General features: G+C 48.2%; 1 protein-coding gene across 6 annotated transcripts in view; it reads left to right on the top strand.

Moving 5' to 3' along the window:
* NRP2 (neuropilin 2) overlaps positions 1-20,637 on the top strand; it is a 79,540-nt gene extending 58,903 nt beyond the window's left edge. The window contains exons 13-17 of one of the 6 annotated variants that reach the window (XM_042822168.1): positions 611-873; positions 2,194-2,290; positions 4,613-4,633; positions 17,470-17,538; positions 18,193-20,637. In XM_042822168.1, coding sequence (XP_042678102.1) covers positions 611-873; positions 2,194-2,290; positions 4,613-4,633; positions 17,470-17,538; positions 18,193-18,446 — 704 coding nt within the window. In that variant the 3' untranslated portion in view covers positions 18,447-20,637. Of the gene's footprint in view, positions 1-610; positions 874-2,193; positions 2,291-4,612; positions 4,655-9,723; positions 10,761-17,469; positions 17,539-18,141 lie in introns of those variants that run through there. The other 5 variants (XM_042822166.1, XM_042822167.1, XM_042822165.1 and 2 more) reach the window with 5 other exon arrangements.
* The last annotated feature ends 427 nt before the right edge of the window (positions 20,638-21,064 follow it).

The following is a 21,064-nucleotide window of genomic DNA, read 5'->3' as shown; positions in this document are numbered from 1 at the left end:
TGGATGGAGTTTGTCAGGGCTCTCAGATTTTGGTTTTGGAGGTGTTTGGGTGCACTTTCAAAGTGCAGACACTGCTCTTCTGCCATTGCTGTGGGTGCTGAGTTAGTCTATCACACCCAGGTGTTTTCGTCCATGCTTTGTTTTTTTTGCTGCTATCAGTATTCAGCTCAAGCATCTCCATAAATAACCAAGTATCCAAGTATCCCAAATCTCCCTGAGCACTGGCAAAAGGCATGGCACAGTTTTAAAAGTAATATTAAAGAAAGCAAATCCCTTCTGTCTTTCAACCACCTTCAAGTTTGCAGCTACCCAGACATCATATGTGCTTACCTTGCTCGCTAGGTCCAGGTCCCTCCTCCGGGCTGCGCTTTAGGACTGTTGTACCGCATGGAGGAAAAGCTGAGACCCAGGCTTTCAATTTATCATGGCTGTCCTCAAAACAAAGTTGTCAGCAGTATCCTGACTGAGGACCTGCTGTAACTGCCAGGGGTGACCCTGCTCCCACAGCACCTTCCTGGCCACACGGTGCTGAACCGCCGCAGCAGGAGGTGAGACGCTTGTTGCACGTGGATGCAGGAAATACTATAACTGGGTTTTCCTTTCCAAACAGATGTCAAGAGCTACCTGCGGCTGCAGAGCAGCGGCAGGAGGGAAAGCCAGCGCGCCAGGCTCATCAGCCCCACCATCTACCTGCCCCGCAGCGCCATCTGCATGGTGTTCCAGTACCAGGTGTGGGGCAGCAGTGGAGTGATGCTGCGGGTCTGGCGGGAGGCCAGCCAGGAGCGCAAGGCTCTGTGGGTCATCGCAGAGGACCAGGGCAAGGAGTGGAGGGAGGGCCGCATCATCCTGCCCAGCTATGACATGGAGTACCGGGTAAGATGTGGGGCGAGGTGTGCATCCCCAGCAGAGCCCTAGTGCTGTGGTGTGCAGCCAGGGCTCGATCATCATTAGGGAGTGTGGCTGAGAGGGGCTGTTTGCATTGTGTTTCTTGGGTTACTATAGTAACTAAACGACACTGTTTGTTATTCAGAGTGTGCCTGTCTTCTGCACAGACTTGGGCCTTTGTTCAGCCTGTTGCCTTTTATATTCCTCAAATCTTCCACTCTGCAAATATTTTTTCTTTTTTTTCTTTTTTTTCTTTCTTTTTTTTAATTTAAGTTTTTCCATTTTATTCTGTTCAGTTCCTCCTTCCCGATGACGGTCAGACAGGCCAGGTTGATGAGAGGCAGCACCCACTCCAGGGAGCAAGCCCCAGCCCTGTGCCCGTGAAGCAGGGATGAGAACAGGGCTCATGGCTTTGCAGGGAGGTCTCCTTGCAGGCACCCCAAAGAGAAGGGCTACCTGAAGCAGGGAGAGGAGATCTATGGCATACAAAGCCCCAGGAAAGTGCTTGGACCCTCAGGACTAGGCAGGGGGAAGCAAAGCCAGAGCTTTGCACTGGAGCTGTGTGGCTAGTTTGCATGTGTTGATCTAGGCTTTTTAATAAAATACTATAGGCACAATATGCCTCTTGATAAGAATGATGGGCACCAGCTGACTACTTTGTGCATTAAACATGAATATACAGGCATTAGCTAAATAACAGCATCATTATGTAAATAATGCAAGTCTCTCCACTCAGCAGTTCTTAGAACCTAACGACTCTATTTATTTTTGTAAATATATTTTGCCTGTGATTAAGTAGGAATAAATTGACCCTTCTGTAACATTTCAGTACTTTCTATGCAGCATTGATGAGAACTGCACTTTGCAGCTAACGTGGCCATGTGCATATTGTGTCCTTCCCTTCCTTTTTCTGATCAGGACCCGGCTGTGGGACTCTATTAACACCATAGCCCAGATTTGCTGCTGCTGTAAGTCAGTGCATTGCCACTCACATTGTTTGTACAGAAGGGGAGGGAGATGGCCTGCAGTGCTGAGCATTGATTCATTCCATGTGAGAAGCATTTAATTGAGCAAAATGCATGCTGAGTGATGCCGGGACAGGTAGTGGTCTCCCTGTGAGCCCTTTCTCACTGAGCAGCTTACCCTGAGCGAGGAGAGGCAGAGGCAGGAGGAGAAGCAGAGCTGCTCTCAGGTCCACACAGGTGTGCAAGAAGGCCAGGAGCAGATTTCTTGCCATTGCCCTCAGGAGCAGGAGCCACTCACTGCATCCTAGCTTAACACTGATGTTTCTGTCCTGATTTCCCACAGATAGTGTTTGAGGGATTTATACGCAATGGCCACGCAGGAGAGCTTGCCCTGGATGACATCCGGCTGGGCAACGACATCCCACTGGAGTACTGCATGGGTACGTGCAGCAGCTGCTGGGGGGCTGGGGATGGCGTGGGCAGACAGGCTTGGAGAGCCTTAGCTCATGGGCGGCTGCCGCTTCTCTACCGATGGCTCCTGGATCTCAGCTGGGATTCTGCTAACTTCCAGAGATGAGGGGGAATTGGTCCCTGGGGAACAGGGATTTCTGACTGCGTTGGCGTGAAAGGCAGGAAGCACATGTCTCTGCTGTGCAGAGCTGAAAGAGCAGCTGAGGGTGACTGAGGACTATTCTATGTGATAAGAACATACGCCAAATCTAAAAGGAAAGTGCTGGACAAAAGAAACCAGCTGTCAGTCAATATCACATGCTTAGAGGAGATGATGAGTTCAAAAGGAGTCTTCTTTAATAAGAAATAAGATAGCAGAGGGGTTTTGCAGCAACGTTAACAGAATAACAAAAGGAATTCTTGTCCTAGAATTCACCATTCCCTAAACCAGGCCAGAAGCCAGTTAGGGTCTCTCAGTGTGAAAGACAGAGAGGACTTTTAATAAAAAAAAAAAGCAGAGAGAAGAAAAGATGTATTTTAGCAGTTTGGTGATGGAGTATTGCCCTGCCCTGCCCTGGCTGACATATCACACACTCCAATAGCATTGCTCACCATCTAGATTGGATGTGGATTTAGAGCCCTTCCAGCTGAGGATGGGAGCAGCTGTATTCCATCAGTGGGATTAATGTGAGAGCTGCCCACAGGAGCTAGGTCCCGCTCTTCTGTTTGCTCCATGGTGGGCAGGTTTAACTGTTAACCACCCATAAACCCCACTGAGGGAAGCAGAGGCTCACTGCTGAGGTGTGTCTCAGGGAGTGGGACACAGGATGAGCTGTGCCTGCGAAGGGCTGGGCATGTCACGTGCTGTGCTGGGCAGGTGGGTGATGGTGAAGATGGTGCAGGGACTGACAGCGGTAATAGAACAGAGGAGCAGGGCTGCCCCAGAGATGCTCCTTGGTACTAGAGGTCCCATTTGTTTGATGTTTTGAACTCTGCTGGTCTCCTATCTGCCGAAAGAGCTAATGCTCCATATGTCAAATTCCCTGTATTGAGGCTTGATAGCGGTGTTTTAATCCCTTGCCTTCTGTGGCATTAAAGAGAAGCAAGAGGGATGATTAACACAAATAGCATTTCATATCTAACTTCTTTTGAGTGTGGCAGTTCACCTAATTCAGTGTTACTGTATCTCAGGCCTTGAACCTAAAGCTTAATATTTTGAAACAATGCATGAATAAGTTATAAAGTTTCAAGCATTGCCAGACCTAAAAATAACACCAAACTGCTACATAAAATTATTTCTCATGTTCTAGGAAGTTGAATGGGAATCTTAAAACCTACCATTTCAGACCAGTCCTGACAAAGGGCTTCCACTGCAAATTTTAGCATAACTCATGGGTCATTTCCAATGCTGCCAAAATAATAATGCAGTGATAGAAACACAGCACTGCTTACACTGTCAGAGCTGTGAAAATAGCTGACTCCAGTGCAGGCTACTGGGTGATTGGTTTTTTTGGGTTGTTTTTTGTTGGTTTTTTTTTTTTTTTTTCAGATATAATCCTGGGAAGTAATCTGATTCCTTTTTATTGTGAAAGAACTCTTATAAGTCACAATAATTTTTTCCTTTGACAAATGTGTCCTTTGCATTCTGAACTTGAGTGATGATTTCATAGCACTCAGCAGTGCCAGTCTGCTTGTGTGACTCACAGGCATAATGCAGAAGTAATCTAAAAATAATCAGAAGTCTATTACTTCTGCGAGAAAGTAATCAGTAATAAGCACTGATTATTGCTTTTCAGATCCAGTAATTTGTAATAGATTACTTCTTCAAAGTGTCTTGAAAAAAAGAAGAAATCACTTGCCTTTGTTTATTGGCACTGTGAGATAGAGAGGAACATGGCACTGAGAAGCGATAGTTCCCAAGCGAATAAGGATGACAGAGTTGAGCCAGAAACCAAACTGTTAGTGGAAATTTTAGGGGGTTTCAGAGCTGCATCATTAGCCAGGTGGGGATTTGTCTTCCGATGACTCAGGCCAACCAGCTGGATCCAAATGACCCCTCAGCCTAACACATTTTTGTCTGAAGTCTGTGCCCAAGTTGAGGCTTTCCGCCTCTGGCCAGTCCCTGACTGAGACACGGTTTTCTCCCTGTTGTGGAGTTGGCTGGAGCACTGCACTGCTCCCACCACATAGCATCTGTGGGGTACGGCTGCACACCTGCTCCATTTGGATGTTAGTAATTAATGGATATGTGAACTGTGGCCTTCTGTGTAATTTTCTCCTCTCTGATTCTGAGCTTTTCTTTTCCATTGCAGAACCCATCACAGCTTTTCCAGGTGAGAACTTCTACTTTCCAGGTAAAATTGCACTTCTCTTTCTGCTGGCATGGGCTTTTAAAGTAAAGGAATGTTAAGTGCTTGCTTGAACAAACAGCAGATGTTCTGAGCAGTGAAATGGCAAGTGTGTGCTAAACCTCTGCTGGTGCCACAGCCGGGGATGGCACCCTCTGATTCCTGCCGGTTGCCAGGGAGCAGGCATAGTGACAAGTCCCCAGGGCTGGCCCAGGGTTGAACAAGATGGGGAGACCTGCAATCAGGAAGCACCTGGCCTCCTGAAGAACAGCAGAGCCCAAAATGTGTAGGCTGAGGAGTAAAGAAATTGACTTATCAATTGACTTAAACAAAAAAGTAGTAGCCACTGAGAAGTGAAATGAGGTGGCAGTGTCTTATATTACTGTGGGGGAAAGGATGTTCTGTAGTTCATGGGTGCTCTGACAGTGGCAGTGTTCAAGCTGCTGATGAAGGATGGTAGGGTTGAGCCTTCTTGGAAGGGAAAAGCAGTTTGGATATAGAAGTGCAAGAGTAAATTGCAAGAGGAGCTCTGAAGTTGACAATCAATAAAAGGAAAACAAGATGAAATGATGCATTTAATAGTTTAATATTAGCATGAAGGATTAAAACTGGCATTTCTGTGATCCAACCTATGGAGTAAGATACAAGGTGGAAAATTCGGAAAAAATGCTTCACTGTTTGAACAGCCAATGGGGATCCTGTTTGTCTTGCTCTTAGTGGGAAAAGCTATCTGTGTTTGGGGGAAGATCAGTGTTCTCTGCGTTGGTTTCCGGATTTTGTTTTCCTGCATGCCTCTATAAGAAGGCATGCAGGAATCACACTGTGATGAAGAGCAAACATGGGCCTCCCCTTAACTTTGGAAGTTGTTTAACAGTTTGGTCAGCACGCCCTTTGCTCACAGTTGGCATTAATATCTTTATTCTGTCTGTCTCCTGCTCTGCTGATGGCCTGCTTAATACATCTGGACTCTGCCATACAAGCACCTGCACTTCTCTGGGGAATAAGGCTGCCTCAGGCAGATGCGTGCGCTGGGAGTTGTGGCAGTAATGGGAAAGCAGGGATCAAGACTGGACTGCACTAAGAGGGATGACCAGCAGAGTTAGGGAGGTGATAGTCCCCTCTGCTCGCCCACATGAGGCCCCACCTGCAGTATTGCGTCCAGGCCTGGTGCTCCCACCACAGAAGAGACATAGGGCCGTTGGAGTGTGTCCACAAAGGTGCTCAGAGGGTTGGAGCACCTTTCCAGTGAAGAGAGGTTGAGAGAGTGGGCTTCTGTAGCTTGTGGAAGAGAAGGCTCCAATGAGACCTCATTGCAGCCTTCCAATACTTGAGGAGAACTTATAAACAGAAGGGAGGCCAACTTTTTATGTGGTCTGATAGTTATAGGACAAGGGTAAATAATTTTTTAAATAAAAAGAGGATAAATTTAGACTAGCTATTAGGAGGAATTCTTTATTCAGAGAGTGGTGAGGCACTGGCACAGGCTGCCCAGAGAAGCCCCATCCAATGCCCCATCCCAGAAGGCGTTCAAGGCCAGGTTGGATGGGGCCCTGGGCAGCTTGATCCAATGGTTGGCAGCCCAGCCCATGACAGGGGTTTGGAACTGGATGATTGTTAAGGTCCCTTCAAACTCAAGCCATTCTGTGATTCATTCTATGATTCTATGAAACTGAAGGCAAGGGGCAGCTTCCTTCTAAGGACATGAAGCAGGCTGTGGAGCACTGCTAGTGGGAGACATATGCAGGCATTAATGCTGTGTGTTATGGTGCTGCACGTACACATACTGCAATAAGTAGGAACTTGGGCTTGCATGTGGGTAGGCTGCCTGTTTATCCTGCTACTCAGACTTGTGGTGTTTCTGAAAAACAGCTGTAATATTCTCAGCTGACACCTAAAGCCTCCTGGCTGTTCCTCACTTGATCCATCCCTCTGTGTTCTGCTGAGCCTTTCAGTTAGTGGGTCGTGATCTTAGAAGACCAGTCAAGTGTGCTTAAACTGTGCTGCATTTGAGAGTTGATATATCTCACCCTTAAAGAAAAGGCATAACAAGTGGCTGACAGCAAGGAGTTAGATAAATAGCAGGCTAAAAATAAAAGACATCTTCCAGAAGGCATGGAGACAGGCTGTGGGGAAAATTTACCTGCAGACTGTGGGTTTTCCCACACTGGGTATTCTGAAATCAAGGCAGGGATGCTTTACTAGAGAAGTGGCAGGTAGCGACTAAGGGATTGAGGCCAACACGAGTTTTGTGGCATTCTCACGTGGGTGAGAAGAGTTTACGTTCACTTTCATCTGTGCCATCTATGAGAAGTCCGGCTGTGCTGCTGGTGCACAGTGGTTTGTGGCAGTGTTGCTGGAGAACACAACAGTGGCACAGCAGTGACAGCCAGCAGATGGCCTCCTGGGAGGCTCTCTGGAGAGGATATCCTCCTTGTTCCTCAGCATACATACTTCTGCTCTTGCTTGTTTGGGATTTTCATGCCTGTTGCACAGCTCTAAGGTTGCTGCCTGTCAAGCTGCAGGGGAAGGGGGGGGGAGGCTGGCCGGGCAGAGGGGAGCACAGAGCACACCCTGTGATGTTCCCCTGGGTTTGCACTGCCCTGCATTTCAAGTTCTGCTTTAACCAGTGCACCCACTGACTTGACAGGAAGGCAGAGAAGCATTTATTTGCTAAGGCGAGAGCCCCATTGAGGGGATGAGGAAGGGCTAGCACGTGTGTGGCGGAAGGCAAAGAGGAGTGGAAAAGTTATTAAGTTACAAAGATGGATTTTTTTTTTTTCCATCTCGCTGAGCAGAGAACTTTTCCATGGTATAAAAGAAAACTTCCAGTGAGCAGCAGAGCCAGTAAAAGCAGATAACATCAGCTCTGTGCTGAGTGGACTGGCAGCTATATTTAGTGGCTGACAGTGTAAGGAAGAACAATTGTTAATGTTGGGAATTGGCTACCTTAAGACTTGGAGACAAGGGAGTGTGACTCCTTACTGATTGTGGTTGCTAAATGAACTCTCCAGACAGCTGCTATTACTGCAGCAGGGCCATGAGGAGCGGAAGCAGGGGCCGAGGCCAGATCTGGGCTGCACCACCCCTCGGGCTCACTCCTTGCCTGCACAGGAGTCCATCAGGAATGGACAATGGCTGCCCTGGACTGGAGCCTCCAGGGCGCCGTTCCCACTGGCAGGGTCATTGGGGCATATGGCACGACCCCCCCACCCAGCCTGGGATGTGTGTGTCAGATCAGAGGCACGGGCTAGGTACCACAGCATGAGCAGCCCTCATGCTCCCATCTGCTGCATATCAGACATATAAGTAAGTGGTACTGTAAGCACATCTCTCACTAGAACAAGGTACTGTGTAAGCACAGGCTGACATCAAGAGTAAACATGTGCATCCTCTGTGCTGAGAGCAGGTCTGCAGTGCTCCCAGGAGCCAACTCGCCCCAGTGCTGTCAGGAGTGCTGGTGAGATGCCAGGAGTGATGGCAGTGAGGTGTATGGACCCGTCGGGGCTGCATCTGTGTGGGAGGCAGTGGCAGACAGTCAGTGAAACCCAGGAACCTAGTGCCCTGGGACATTACACCTTTGTGCCCTGTGCTGGGAGCAAGCAGAGGGATAGGAGGAGGTGGGGGACTGCTGCCCGGGTCCATCACCCCCATGCCAGCACGGTCTGGGTGTGAGGGATGGGGCAGCTGGGCTGAGACAGGGTGAGGGAGGAGAGCAGGCTGCTCCTGAGCTATCCAAATTGCTTGCCTGTATTGACAAATATGTGGGTGGCTCCCAGCCTCCTGCTCTGTAAAAGCAGGATTTATCTTGTCCTTGTGGTTTTTCTTTGTCTTATAGTTTCTTTTTCTTAGGGATTTTTGGTTTTATTATGCATCTGGGTGCAGTTTTCATTCCCATTTTCACTCCCTGTGCCCAGGTTTTGGGGAGATGGGGAAGGAATAGCCAAGGAGGTACCATTTTGCCTCTGCCAGTGCCAGCAGCAGCAGTAAAACTGTCTATGTGCAGAGTGTGCAGCCAGTGGCTCTGGTGGGGGTAATGCTGCAGGGGGTGATTAGATGCCCCTGTGTTTTCCAGGCCAGATGCATCCTGTACTGTTTTTTCCCTGTGTATCCTCTTGAGCCTGTTCTAGAAGCCTGTGCCCAGCAGCAGAGCAAGTCCCTTCCAGCTTCCCCAGGGACTCTGGCTGCTAGAAGCAGCAAGTGCATAGATGTGGTGCAGGCATGCACCTCCACCAGGGCCCCTGCAGCTTGAAAGCAGAGCCAGGAGGGCTGAGCAGTGAGTGCAGGAGGGTCAGCACCACACTGTTCCCTGGCCGTGGACATCAGCACCAACCCACACCTGCTCAGGACATGTGTGTTGCCATGGGCTGAGCCCGGGAGCTCCATGCCCTTGAGTCCTGAGGCAGCCATTGCATTGTCTTGCCTGAGCTGTCATGAGCATGGACTTCTGATGGGGTTATCACAACCCGCACTGTGCACGAAGTCAGCATGTATCATCATACCTGTACTTTTTCACTTTAATTATTAAATCTATAAGACTGTGAACAGGGCACCTAGTGAGAGCAGGTCTGCATACCGAGCACTTGCAGGAAGAGATCTTGCTCCCTGTCTTGGCTGTAAAAATGACAAATATTTCTCCATCTAATTTCTTTCCCAGTCTCCTGTGGTAACTTCCTTGGCCATCTGACATTTTGCTCTTCCTCCAATTAGGGACGTGATGGGTTTTGTCACTGTGTAACAACATCTGCCATACAGAGACAAAACCAGGCAGCTGATCTGGAGAAGGCCAAAAAAAAGAGGGGAAAAAAATATTTGTTGATGCCAGAAATAATAGTAATAATAGCATACATATGGAATTTGCATTGCAAGCCAGGCAGCCTGCTTAATTAAACGGAAAGAGAGAGGCATGTTAACACGCAGCTCGACGAGTGCAAGCTGCTCCCTGCAGGAGTGTGTCCCGTACCTGGAGCTGCCCTGGGCCCCGGTGTCACTCGGCACTGTACTTTGCAAGCATGTGTGTTTGTTTGTGCGTCTGCATGCCTCCCACCTAGCAACCCTGTTCTGTGTCTCCTCCCCAGGGGCAACCCTCCTGCCAGGGACCGAGCCCACAGTGGACACGGTGTCAGTGCAGCCCATCCCAGCCTACTGGTATTACGTTATTGCCGCCGGAGGTGCTGTTGTGGTGCTGGTCTCCGTCGCGCTGGCTCTTGTGCTCCACTACCACCGGTTCCGCTATGCGGCCAAGAAGAGCGATCACTCCATCACCTACAAAACCTCCCACTATGCCAACGGGGCCCCTGTGGCTGTGGAGCCCACCCTAACCATAAAACTAGAGCAAGACCCCAGCTCACGCTGCTGAGAGCCGAACGGGAACGAGAGAGCAAACAAAACACAAAACAGACAGACAGAAAATGAGACTTCCGATATGTTGCCTCAGTTTTGCACTTTTTTCCTTACCTAACATATGTGTGAACTCTTAGACATCTCCACCCCCCCCCCCCCCCCCTCTGTCCCCAGCCCTTCCCAAATCTTTTACAAACTTTAACTAATGCTGCATCTTGGATCACCAGAAGAGACACACCGCCCCTTCACTTCAGAAGTGAATGCTCCTTTCTATTCCTTGTCAAGGACTGCTGGGGTGTCGGGTGGGGTTTTTGGTTTGGTTTGGTTGGCCAGGGAGTGTTTTTTGTTGGTAGGCTTGTTTGGTTTGTTTCTTTTCTCTTCCCAGTGGGCAACCTGCAAGGGAACTTGATGGCGAGCCTGGAAGCGTGTGTGCAGTCTGTGTGTGAGTGTGCATGGCAGCATGTGCGTGCCTGACTGACTGAATGTATATTTAGAAACAGCCCCTTTTCATTTTGCTTATTATTGCTTCTACTTGCACAGGGAATGCTTTTGTGTTTGTTTGTTTGTTTTTAAATTTTATTTTATTTTATTCACCACCCCCCCCCCTTCCCTCCTCCCTTTGGAAGGTCTGGGACATGTTTGTGGTTAAACCCAGATCTGTTTACTTGGGGAAGAGAGCAGTGCTTTTTTGTTGCCTTATCTAGCTTTGGCTGGGTCTCCTGTTTGATAGCGTTAATGTCTTGGGTGCAAAAAAAAAAAAAAAAAAAGACCAGGCTGGACAGTAGGAATGTCCACCTCAGATGGCTGGAAGAATCCAGAGAGGTTCATAGATGTCCAGATGGCAAGATCTCTCCATCTTGTTCTTTCTACAGCCAACTCAATAACACAGCCATTGTTGGAAAGCGGGGGAGACTCTTCCCCATCCACAAGTGAATCTTTTTAAAGTTGCCTTATATCAGAGAAGCTCATGATGAATGTTTGGTTTGTATCTGTTAAAGCCAGCCTTAGGGCAACACATAGACTTCAGCAGGTCTAAGGTGGATGCTAAATACTATAGTTTCTTGAGAGTTGGAGGTTTATTAATTTTGTAAGTACCCTCACTCTGGGTGCTGCCAGTTTTGATTTTACACAGGGAAGGGGGAGAAGGCTCCTCCTTGTCTTTCTGCTTGACACATTGAAAGGACAAGTACAGTTCCACTTTCTGGGTTTAGGGTTTGGATTTTCCTTTGCTCAGTTCATAGCTGCTGAATCATAAAAACTGCCAGTTGACATTCTAGAATGTCGATTAGGTTTGTGTTGTTTGCTATTGTTCGGCTTTTTAAAGCATCAGTAGCATCTAGCCAGCAGAGCCCAAAGTGGCCTGCAGGGCCCGGCCATTGCTGTGGTGTTAACCCAGGCAGCTGGAGGGAGCCTCTGATTGCTGGATAGCCCAGCAGATTGTCGTGGAAATGCCTTATATAAATTACTGAGCAACGACATGCAAAAGCGGTTTGGGTCGTTAACTCTAATCCATTTACAGGCAAAAAATGTACCTCCAGTGAGCAAGTTTCTCCCTCTTGTTTGTGTTCATTTGTTGTGAGTGACCAGATTCCCTCCACCCTCCTAAACTTGTCAGCACTCCCCACCCCTCCTTGCCCGTGAATATTACACAATGCTGATGCAGGCATAGCCCCTCAATGTCCTGGAGCTCTGGGGCATCTTGCAGTAGATGTATGGAAACAACAGTGCTGTGCGCTTTGGCCCTGCTGTGGCTGGGCACTGTGCGTCCTGTCAGTGGGGTCACACAGCTCATTTGACCCCTGGTGCCACCTCTGGGGTAGGCTTCAGCAGAAGCCCTCCGCCGGCTTCTGGAGCAGGGCAGCATGGGGCCTCTGGGGCCAGGTCCTTCCCCACAAGCCTCATCTCTTCAGGGCAGAGCAGTTGAGCAGCTTCTCCCCGTGGGCTTTAGCAAGCGTGCGTCAGTGTGTCAGAGAGGAGAATGTGGCACCCTGTCTTTAAAGCTCAAATCACCAAAGACAAACCAGGTCACTTCGAGGTTTTTACTCCCCATTCTCCCCGCTCCTAGAGCCGTGACATCCCCAGCGTTGCCCAGTTGCCTGTGTGTGAAAAATATCTTGTGGAAATTTGAAACTCTTTGAAGGTGTATTGTGTGGAATGTAATAAAATTATGATATTTTTATACAAATATCTGGTTTTTTCTTCCTTCTTCTTTCTCTGCTAACAAGATCTGCTGGTGATACAGTGCTGCAGGTTACATGTCTGTCCGTGCGTTGGGAGCTGCGCATAGCTGCCTCTGCTCTGAGGATCGGGCCATCAGCGTGGCCTGTAGATCCGTTACACTGGTCACAGCCTTGGTGGGAGCCTTGGGCAGCCAGCCCAGCACTTAGTGTTGTTTGGGGATTTCGCTAGCGCTGCTTGGTATTGGCTGCTCACTGTGATATGCTGCGTCTTGGAGGGCTCCAGAAACAGGAAGGACATTGCAGGGTGCGGTGCGGAGCACTGCTGGCCCACCAAGCCTTGCACTCAACCCCTGGCACCGTGATCAGTGGGCAGGCTGTTACCAAAACTAACAATGATCGCACTGCGTTCTTCTTCCATAAAATTCTTTTGGGCCTCCACATGTCAGGCTGTGCAGGAGCAGGCTGGGTGCCCACCCTCTGGCACAGTGCACAGCCTTTGCTGAGCATGCCTTCCCGTCTTGAGGAGCACCTTTTGTCCCTGCAGAGCAGGCAGCAGCATCACATTTCATGTGAAAACTGTTTGCTGCCAGTTTGAGAGGTTATTCTTTCCCTCCTGCATGTATTTTCCTCGTCTCGTACTCTATCCTGGCACTGAACTTAGCATTGCGGTGAAACTTCCTGGCTTTACTCAGAATTCAGGCCATCAGCAGAAAAATGATTCAGATGTGATCTCTCACTTTGGCTGTTCAAACAGAAGCAAGCTGAGGACCCATGCAGGCTTTTTGGTTTTTTTGGTCTTGCGTTGTTTTGTGGTTTTTTTATTGTTTTTTTTTTTTTTTTTTTTGCTCTTATTGTACAGCAAAGTCCATGCACTTGTAATTTGCATTTCATACACTTCAGTGGCTGTCCAAGCAAAATTCAAAACAAATATGCACATGCAAAAAACAGGGAGGGAGAGAATGGCTGCTGGCTTCCCAGCAAGGAGGGAAAAAATCTGTTAAGTAAACAGAAGAAAAGGGAGGAATCGTTCAGGGTTTAATTATTCCTTCTGTACACCACAACCAGATTGACCGGGGAGCTGGGTGCTGCTCAGACTGCAGCACAGTGCAGGAAGAAAAGCAGCTAAAATTAACCCGCTTTGTTTAGAAAAATACATGCAAGTTAATGAGGCTGGGGTGTAATTTCCTCAGCAGGCAGCTTCAGGCACACAGGGGTCTGGGCTTGGCACCCAGAGCTGCCCGCAGCCTGCAAGGTGAGGTGTGCTTCTTGGTGTGTGGGACTGACTGAAAGCTGCTTCTACAGCAAGGACGCGGCCCAGCTTCATGCCACCAGCTTAAGTGGGTCTTTGCCTGCCCCACCATGCTTTGCCATCTCCTCTGAGCACAAGGTGCCTACAGGGCATCTCAGTGCCCCAAGATGAGGTGCTGAGGATAAGGTCCAGCATTTCCCGCACTGCAGAGGGATGTAGGGCCAGCGGAGAGGTTTCTTGTTTGCTTTCTTTAATGCTGATCTCTAGCCAAAGCACTCTTTCAATTTGGAATTTGGCAGAGTTTTGTAAACTAAAAACGTTCTGTGTTCCTGGAGGGGTGGGGTGAGAGAAATGAGGCAGATTTTCAACTGGAGGTGGAGCGGCCGGGATCCAAAGAGCGGGTTTTGCCCAACCAGACACATACTCCAGCTGCTGCCTGCCCAGCATGCAGCAGTACCGAGACCCAGCTGTGTCAAGGCAAGGCCCCGGTGGCTGCTTTGCTGTGTCAAAGCAAAGTGACGTGAGTTGGAACCACACTGTGGCTGTGGAGAGAAAAGGGCTGAAAGTGAGCAGAGAGAGAAGAGTGTGATGCTCAAGTCTGTGCCTGGGCTAGCAGCAGCAGTGCTTTCTGGCCACATGGTGATAGGGAGAGCTCTGTCTGAGGATGCAGGAACCCTGCAGGAGGCAGCACTTGGTGCCTGGGGTTAAATCAGACAAAAATCAGTCAAGAAGGAAAAAGCAAAACAAGAAGAGCTGGCACAGGGTTTGGGGATCATGCATGCAGTGTGTGTCACTGGGATGCTGCAGCCTTGCCCAGTGTGCAGAGCTCCTTGGCCCTGCTTGACCCACACTGTTGCTGCCATGTTCAGGGATGTGTGGTAAGGAGCCTGAATCTCTGCAAACACTGATTCTTTCCCCACATGCGAGCTTATGGCGGCATGGTACTTAAGATGCTCCTTCTCTTTGATTAGAATCTCATCTTCGTTCTTCAGGTCCCATAAATTAGCCTTTTAGCTGATGGTGCTCTCAAATCCAACCGACTGCGTCCTTTTCTCTGCATCTGGCTGCTTGCAGCAATGTCACTAACATCAGCTTTTTAGCACAAAGGGCTGGGTGCTCAGCTCTGTTCGGCTCCTGCCTTTTGCTGAGGAGAAACCCCTTCTCTTGGCTACACACTGGTGCCCTTTGCAATCTCACCTACCTTTCTCCAGTGTATTTTTTTCATTTTGTCTCCCTACATTTAAAAGCCAAGTAAATTATGCCTGGAAGTTGCCTTGTAGGAAGGATGCTCTCCCCAGCATGGGGCAATATATGCTTACCCCATTCTGCCCTGTATCTTGCTGGGCTTTCCTAGGAACTGCACTCCGGGGAGTCAGCTTTCATGGTCTGCTCCCCTTGTGACAATATGTCTGAGATTTGTCACAAAGGATCCTAATTAATGACAAATAGCAGGCTGTTTTCTGTGACAGAAAATCATCTCCAATAGGATCGGTGCTGCAACCACCGGCTCCAGTTCCCAGACAGCCCCGCAGCCAGATCTGATTTTGTTAATGACTCCAGAAACCCCAGCACGGAAAAAGACAGGCCGAGTTGTTCCAGGGCCAATGTAAAGCCCTGCGTGACACAACTGCCATCCAATAGCAGTATTGCAGTGTGTGGAGCGCGTGACGAGGCTCTGCCACCAGCCTGAGGAGAAGGGAGTAACAGTGAGGAGGAAGATGTCTTTTAAGCAGAAATTGGAGTCATGTTAGCAGAGGGAATTGAGAAAATTGCAGGGAGAGCAAACAGATTCAGAGCTGGCTTTTTTGTATAAGCATTCTCTTTTTTCAAGTTTTCCCAGTGCTCCTTTCTTTCAGGCTTGAAGAATCAGTGTTCTTTCGAAAGCGTTGATTAACTGATACTTTATTTTTTCTGGCCTTTCCCTCAATACTATCCTGGGAAATAAAAGAGCACCAAATTGCTAACGCATTCTCAGACAAAATGTAGGGGAGCTAGAATACAGAAGAGCAGAAGGCTTCCAACGCTGCTCCCCTGTACATGGCCCCCCTGGTGGCCCGTGTCCCCGCTTCCACCTCTGTTCATTCACATAACCTGCAGTCCTGTGGGTTGTGTGGGTGACAGCGGGAGGGCAGAACGCCGCAGCTTGTCCTCCGGCTGAGGACCAGAGAGCAGACAGCTTTGTGTGTGTTCTGCTTTGCAAGTTATTTTCCACATGTTCAGCTCTAAATGTTTGCAAGAGGCCCTCAGGCAGTTCTCCCAGCCCTGAGATGTTGCCATCTGGGGCTGTCAGCTCTGGAAGTGCTGAGAAACCATTTGAACTCACTGCTAAAGCAAAGACATACAGAATGTCTTGTACACCTGTATTTCCTCAGCTACCTACCAGCAGCCTCAGGTTGCCTTAATTCCGTGACTCGCGTGATGTGCAGCTCAACATCAGGAGGGGCAGTTCTGGAGTGTGTGTTCCCATTGCCAGGTTATCTGGAAAATTCAAAGAAATTCTTTAATTCTTTGAGTGAGGTGGGCACAAGACAACTCTGCAAGTATGGAAGCTCCCAGCACACGGAATTTCTGCTGTCAGCCTCCAGTGGGGAGCCACTCATATGCCCTGGGTGCTGCTGCTTGCCACAGCTTCTAGAGTTATACCAACACAAGTTAAGGTATCAGACTTCTCGGGCAGGGAACTCTTGGGACATGGGTTAAATAGTATGTGGCTCAGTGGGTGTGGTGCATTTTCCCCTCCAGTATGAGATGCTGTCAAATTGAATTGGAAACAGGACGACCACCAAGGCTCCTGACAGCAAGGGGGATTTGGACAGCACAGCTCTCAGCAGAGCTGCCCTGCTCTCGGTGAACCTTGCAATACTGCTAGCAGGGGCTAGCAGTATTCTGTGATAGCAGAAATGGAGTTGATGATTCAGGAGGCTTTTTCCAGTCCTTAACCTCTGTGCAATATGTGCAAATAATATTCTACATGGTTTCAAATAATTTCATCACACATTGAGCCTTTAGGGACAAGTTATATTCTTTGGTCTTGGTTGCTTTTAAATAACCTCATAAAATTGTTCTTGCTGTTTCTGTGCAAAACATAAAATATCCTTGGTTTGCAACCACAATTATTTCAAGGATGTGAATCCTACTGCTTTCTAGCAGTCCCTGGTTTTTGGCATTCCTGACCTGCTGAAGGTCCTGTCTCAGCTGAGCACCCTGAGTTATAGCTAGCTTTGAGAAATCTAAGCAGATCAAAATGAAGAGATGTTTTCTTTCGGAAAACTGAAAATGAAATGCAGTTACTATACTTAGAGAGAATGCTGAGAAGACTATGCACACACACAAAGAAAACAAAAAACAGCCACCCTTCTGCTGAGATTACATCCTGGGCATTTGGTTACTAATGCTTAATCCGTGCTGAACAACAGAAAGAAATGGCATCACTAAAAGGAATTTGGATCAGAGAGATGTTAACATAAATGCCTAGATACGGACACCCATTTGCCATGCTCCCATTTCAACCAGCTTTTGCATTAAAACATACTATGGTGATATATGACTTCCTCAAATTGTTATGAATTTATCTGAAACACAGAGAGAAACTGGCTCATTGGAGCTATGAGTCCTGTGAGATGTATGGGGAAACATGAAAAGTAGAGTGGGCTAAATGGGTCTAACGTTAGTGGCAAGTAATGATAGGCAGTATGATCCTATTCAGAGTTAGAAGGATAATACTCTTGAGCACGCTAACAGTGAATTATAGCCATTATGTAGACAGCAATGGCAATATTTTAGTGCTATTCAGATTATCTGGTTTCTTTGCTTTTCATTCTACTTTTTTCTTCTTAAAAGCTGGTCATCTGGTGGTCGTGAAATGTGATGTAGTGGGAAGATTCTGTTCTCTTGAGTGTGTGTGTGTTTGTTGACTTTGGCCAACAGAGAAAGAGGAAGAACCTTGCAGTAGTTAAGCTATTGTTTTCTTCACTCTCATAGTCCAGTGTCTGGTGGCAGTGCCTCCAAAAGGCCTCTTTAAACAAACAGTGCTTCCCATTTTGTTGTTCTAGTGAACTTCCCAAGAATGAAGGATGATTTCCTGATCCCTGAGCAAGACTTGGAAGACAGCGATGATACTGGTTGGTATCAAGATGCCACATGGATAGTTTATCTGGGGGAGCTTGTCTTTCAGTATCAGCTGCTTACAATTTCTCACAAACCTCATCTTTAATGAGGTTTAGGAGCTTGAGAATATACACTGAAGTGGTGGCTTAGTGTCTGGACAAAGACATTAGTTTTCTTTTCTTGTTTTCCTTCTTCAGTAGCAAGCAACCTTGCAAAGTCAATATATTGTATTTGTGTTAGGACAAGTGGAACTGATCTTTCAAGCATTAATTGCTACTTGTGTGGCATTTTGACTTGTAAATGGAGAAAATTAAGTCTGGGATCTGTGACAGGCTGTTGCCATAATTCTGAACTCAGTGGCGCTTGAAGGGCCAGAGTTTCAGTGGGTGTAAAATGCTAGCATGACATTAACATAGCCACAGGTGTAGGAGGGAATTGGGACGCTTAGCTTTCTTGGTAATTAGATGCTTCACAGTAGTTCTGGACCTAGGTTAGAGAAACCTGCCTGAGATATATTCACAGGGAGGTGTTGTGAGGCCATACCAACTCCAAGTAAGAAATGCTTCAAGATGGAGAAAAGAGTGATCGCTGGATAATAAGTACCCATTCCACTGCAGATTACTTTGGATCGGATAAGAACGACACCCTGTTCTCTACTAACTCTCCAGGAAACTCGAAGCTGGACAAAGAAAAAAGCTGGCTCTACAGCCTGGATCCCATCCTGGTGACCATCATAGCGATGAGCTCCCTCGGCGTCCTTCTCGGAGCCATCTGTGCTGGTCTTCTGCTCTACTGCACGTGCTCGTACGCAGGGCTGTCCTCACGGAGCTCCACCACGCTGGAGAACTACAATTTTGAGCTGTACGACGGTATCAAGCACAAGGTCAAGATGAACCACCAGAAGTGCTGCTCGGAGGCCTGATGGGTGCCCTGTAGGACCACCCTTGGCGTTGTGCCCGGTGAGGTGGGCTGGCGGGGGGGTTACTTTATTTGCTGTTTTCTGTGGGAACTGAATGCCATAACGGGAACCGAGCAGCATGGGAGGAGTGAGGGGGGGTGCTGCTCCCACTGTCAGCTCCTGCTGGGAGCTCCACCGGAACCGAGTGGGCAGCCCAGTGAACCGGACTGTGCTGGGTGAGGGGCATTAAGACCCTTGTTTGTTGGTTCATCTTCATTGTCTGCTGATGTGATGTGGCAAGGGAGGCTGGTTTACCTTTTGGATGTGAGAAACTAATTGTCAGTTGTTATTTTCCACTTCCTTTCTCTCGTGAGCTGCTGAGAAAGCTGAGGGCTTTCTTCAGCCCTATCTTTAGGAATGATGCACGCACACAGCGACCCTATCCATTTTAGACCCTGTCCAGTTGTTATTTTGGCTATAGGGATTTGTGCACTTCATATAAAACCCAGGAAGCTGTGGTTTCCAGTCCTGCACGTGGAAGCCTGTTGTTACCTTTCGTTTTCCTTGTCCTGGCAGGGGGGAGAGATGGGATGCTGGGCTTGGTGTTTCTGGTAACAACAGCGCTTTCTAAGTCATTAAGAAATAAAATAGAAAGGAACCCTATGTGTAGAAGCACCTCTTCGAGAGAAGCTGAAGAGCCTTAAAGTGATTTGTGAATAAGAGCCATTTATTAAATCCAAATATTGGATTGAAACAGCTGAGGCCTTCATCAGGAAGGCCTTTCTTTGAATTTCCCACCCCTCTTGATCCTGCCCTTTTTCTTCCCCCCCCTCCTTTTTTCTTTTTTTCCTTTTTTGCTGTAATGAGAAAATTGCAGCAACAAAAGACAGAGTCTGCCACTTCCCTGCATTTGGAAGCCCCTTGGCCAGGGCCTGGATGCAAGGCATGGTGCTGAGAGCTCCCAGCCAAGCCCAGGAAGGAGGACAAAGTGTGATGTAGGCCAGAGCTCTACCTGCTGCCCCGGGGAGCCTGGCTGCGTGCCCTCTGTTCCCCAGGGCTGCAGGGCGTGAGCTGGCACTGCCAGCACGTAGGGACCAAATTGCTGCCATCTTCTCATCCCCTTCAGAGCAGAGTGGCACCGCTCCTGGTCAGTAGCAAAAACCTGAAGTTTTATTTCTGAGCTGTGTCTTGTCTTAGTTTAAACAAGTGCCTTAGAAGAAGTGTTTTTCCTCCATCTGATGATCAGTGCTGTATCAAACAAGTGAGGTCTTCATCCTTCCCCACAAAACACTGTCCTGCACGGCTCGCCGCTGGGCACAGCCTGGTTGAACGTGCCCAGTTCTTCTGCTTTAAAGTGGTCTGGCTGCATTGTCACCTCCCACACCACTGTGCCGTGGGAGAGGTGTGCTAGGAAAACAAGCTAAGGGAGCAAGAAGGTTCAGATGCTGAGCCCCAAACCAATGCCTTCAGTCCTGGTTTAGTACAGATAGATTGCCTGTGTTAGCTTGCACATGCATAAGGGAAAAATTTCTCCGCACGCTGGGTTTGTTTGTTCAAGAGCTCTTTGGAAATGTCCTGGTTTTACATTTTGCCTGGTATAATGTTTTGGGCTGGGGATGGATTTTCTCGCATTACCACAGAGCGCTGTAGGTGCAATGTGGTGTGAAGCTCAGCTTGCACAGCCCCTGCATGCACATCCTACAGCAGGCCAGGTGTTCAGGGAGACGAGCAGCATCTGGAGTGGGGAGGAACACGGACAGTGCCACAGCTGCTCCTCGCTGCAGTGGGAATAGAAACATTTGTCCCTGTTTCATGAAAAGCTCTGTCAGACAAGTTTTTAGGGGAAAAAAGGGAAGAAAGACTTGCCCACTACTAGAAGTATGCACATGTTTCTGGTGCAGCAGATGCAACAGCTGTATCAGCCAGACATCCACGTTTCATACACGCACACACAGACACATGCGGCCCTTCATTTTTTCAATTCATGCTGTGTGTCTGACGGGAACAGCAGAATCCGTCTCAGATTCTCCTCTCGAGTCACCTTATTTCTTCTGGCTTTCTTCATGTACAAGTTCCTCAAAGGTGTTGCTTTGCTATAGAAAAAGAACACGGGCAGTAGGAGGAAATGTACCAGACCATTTCAAAGCTGGACTGCTGCTGCTTGATGGCTTTGTCCCCTTTGAATCACAGGACAGGGGAAGGATGAATGGAAAAGGACCATACAGTAGAAAAGTCAACTTAGGCAAACAATAGGTGAAAATATATAATTAAAAAGATATCGTTATGGTGTCTAGTAGGCGTACAGAGAGAGTTCGTATATACATATATTCAGAAATAGTGTGTTTGCACACGCACGTGGATTCTCTGTATGTATTGTGTATGTGACTTATTCCGTGGGACTCGTGTTGCTGTGTCTCTTACCTGGGGCAGGAGAGCACTGCTGGCCCTGGCAGGCTGTGCTGGGACCACGCGTGTGTGCTTGCAGGGCAGGAGCAGGCTGATAATGCTGCAAAGCCGATACCTCACTTACCTCTGCTGGGTGCTTTACTGTTCTACTACAGAAAACTGTGTTTGATTGTAACTTCAACAGGGAAAAAATACGGTCGTCAGTGCATTCAACTCATTGCATCCTCCTCTGCAAA

Source organism: Centrocercus urophasianus, unplaced genomic scaffold (assembly GCF_019232065.1).
Source record: "Centrocercus urophasianus isolate 14NV4802_14NV808 unplaced genomic scaffold, USGS_Curo_1.0 seq_20, whole genome shotgun sequence".
NCBI lineage: Eukaryota > Metazoa > Chordata > Aves > Galliformes > Phasianidae > Centrocercus > Centrocercus urophasianus.
This window is presented reverse-complemented; position numbering and strand designations above follow the sequence as displayed.